Source organism: Sardina pilchardus, chromosome 12, assembly GCF_963854185.1.
Source record: "Sardina pilchardus chromosome 12, fSarPil1.1, whole genome shotgun sequence".
Taxonomy (NCBI): domain Eukaryota; kingdom Metazoa; phylum Chordata; class Actinopteri; order Clupeiformes; family Clupeidae; genus Sardina; species Sardina pilchardus.
Window position 1 is genome coordinate 30,934,665 of NC_085005.1, and position 2,511 is coordinate 30,937,175.

The window sequence follows — 2,511 nt, forward strand, 5'->3', positions numbered from 1 at the left end:
GTGTCCAGAAGCTTATACACATCATACATACAGGCACATACATTCACATAGGCACGAACATACAAACAAAACAAAACAAAGGAAGAGAGTTGCGAATTAAAGAAAGTAAATAGCACAGAGCTACAAGGACATGCTGCCACTATTGTCAACGCCACCAATTCCAAAATAATGTCAACAAACACTACTTCACTGTAATGAGATATGTCCAGTGGCACTGTAAAGGTGTAGGGATGGTATTGAGAAGGTTCTGGAGGGCCATGGTGCACAAGGAGACCAAAGCCACAGTGCCTCCTGCTCACATCCTGATGCAACAGATGCTGCTATGCTCCCCCATGGCTGGAGACACACAGTGCCGCAACAGCTGTCAATCACACAAAAGGCCTTTGCCAGCCTACTATGCTCTGTGTCTCCAGGGAAAGTCGGGCTGGTAAAGAATGCCCACACAACTCTCTCTCTCTCTCTCTGTGTGTGTGTGTGTGTGTGTGTGTGTGTGTGTGTGTGTGTGTGTGTGTGTGTGTGTGTGTGTGTGTGTGTTTCTGTGGACTTCTGAGTTTCGACTGAAAGGGTCTACAGGGTGCTTGATAACGGTATAGGGTTCGAGAACCTCTTTCCGCTCGAGCACAAAAAGGGGGCCGGTGTTTTTGTGCGACGTTAGAGGAGAGGACTTTCCCCTTTGGCTGCATGAATAGGCCTGCTTGTTTTGTGCGCAGACGAAAGTCCAATCACGGCGTCTTACGCTTGAAACAAAAGTGTTTATTTTGCTCCCCAGCACAGCAGTTAGAGATTTGCATCAATTAACTCCTGGCTGAGACGCCCAAAACGGGTAATCACGGCTAAGCAGGGATATGCTTAAACCTGAATGTTCGCTTAGAGACGGAAATAAAGTTATTAAAAGGATGAACGATTGCGTGGGGGATAATTGCTCAGCGAACTAAAGCGTTTGATACAGAACTCCATGAAACACATATCCATGATCCAAGAGCGCATTGGATAAAGGTTGACCATAAAGTGTGAAACCTGGCTGTTAGGGGGAGATAAAAACTCTTTCATTTAACACCTCGCGTCTCCAGCCCCATTAACAGGTCCCTGTTAAACTCACATCTGTTAATTTAACTCCTTATTAATGCCCCCCCGTGCCGCAGTTATCTCCCGTCCACGGCTATTATGAGGGCTCATTATGGCCCATTCAATGCGGCCGGCTCTACCTTGGATTTTATTGCCCATTCCGGCGGGGCTCGACCCGAGAGACAGAGGCCACGCTCCACATGCTGCAAGACTCGGCCTTTAGAGCTAAAAACTACGAAATTAATAGCAAGCGATACGTTAGACTAATGAATAGCCATACGTGTTAAGGCCACATAGGCCCACATTCTGGCTGGAATTGTCAGATACCGATGCGTAGAGCTTAAGTACAAGTGGACATTACTATGAGATTACAATGTTATATGTTGTGCTGGCGATTAGAGTAGCAGGTTCATCACATGGAGGGTATAGTGCTATATATAGGATATCTTGCATACTACGCATTCTTCCCTTGTCAAAGGCACATGAGAGGACTCCATATCTGAGCCAGGAACTTCTGCAGAGATGGCCCGAGGCACGGAACTTGAAACATTTGACGCCTTTGTTTATGCATTAAAAGAAGGCGAACTTGAAACAAATGGGCTGCAGGTTGCAACACGGCATGGGAACTGTCTTCAAAATAAATCTCCGTTAAGAATAGCCTACCTCTACTCCCATTGAGAACCGAGGTAAGACATATTGAAAGCAAACAAGGACCATTTAAACGTCGACAACCAATCCACCTCAAAAGTAAAGTAACAGCAAGGTGTTAGTCCGAAAAGTTTAACATGTGACAACTGTCTTACATCTGGATGAGAGAGGACAAGCACGCAACTGACCTGAGAACTCCGCTGAGCTTTTAGTGAAGTTGGTGAAGACGGTCAAGCACGTTAATCCCAACACTAGTGCGTAATTTATGGCTGAAAAAGACACATCTGGGAAGAACATCCTTGAAACGGGATGGAAGTCGGGCTTTCCTCTCTTTCTGCGGGTTGGACGGCGAAACCCGACCGTTTATAGTTGGCTGCGCACTCGCAAGAGAACTCCGTATCTGCTAGGTCCCATGGCTCGTGGCTTGTAGTTATTAGTCACCGCATCGCTGCTCGCGGTGAGTGTGCGATGAACAACAACTCCGTCAAGTCCGCGAGGCGCACAGAGGTAGAATAGCTGCTGCGCGCTCTACCTGTAGGAACGGCTTCCCCGCGGTCCCAAAGCCCGGAAATCAACTAGCACGGACGCGCACCCAAACGTCACCACACAACAGAGGATGTTCAGCGCTAGACCAGAGTACCAGTTGCACGCACATTAGGGGCAGTTCTCTGTGTCGTGTGTGCCACAGCCATGCAAGTCTCCTCCTCCATCATCTTCTGACCCCCCTTTCACACACACACACACACACACACACACACACACACACACACACACACACACACACACACACACACACAC

At 47.9% G+C, this 2,511-nt stretch overlaps 1 protein-coding gene across 2 annotated transcripts in view; it reads right to left on the reverse strand.

Moving 5' to 3' along the window:
• The window catches only part of LOC134097537 (protein eva-1 homolog C), a 98,912-nt gene extending 96,756 nt beyond the window's left edge, over nucleotides 1–2,156 (reverse strand). For both annotated transcript variants that reach the window (XM_062550415.1, XM_062550414.1), the window contains exon 1: nucleotides 1,902–2,156. In XM_062550415.1, the coding sequence (XP_062406399.1) occupies nucleotides 1,902–2,010 (109 nt within the window). In that variant the 5' untranslated portion in view covers nucleotides 2,011–2,156. The remainder of the gene's footprint in view (nucleotides 1–1,901) is intronic.
• Between the last annotated feature and the right edge of the window lie 355 nt (nucleotides 2,157–2,511).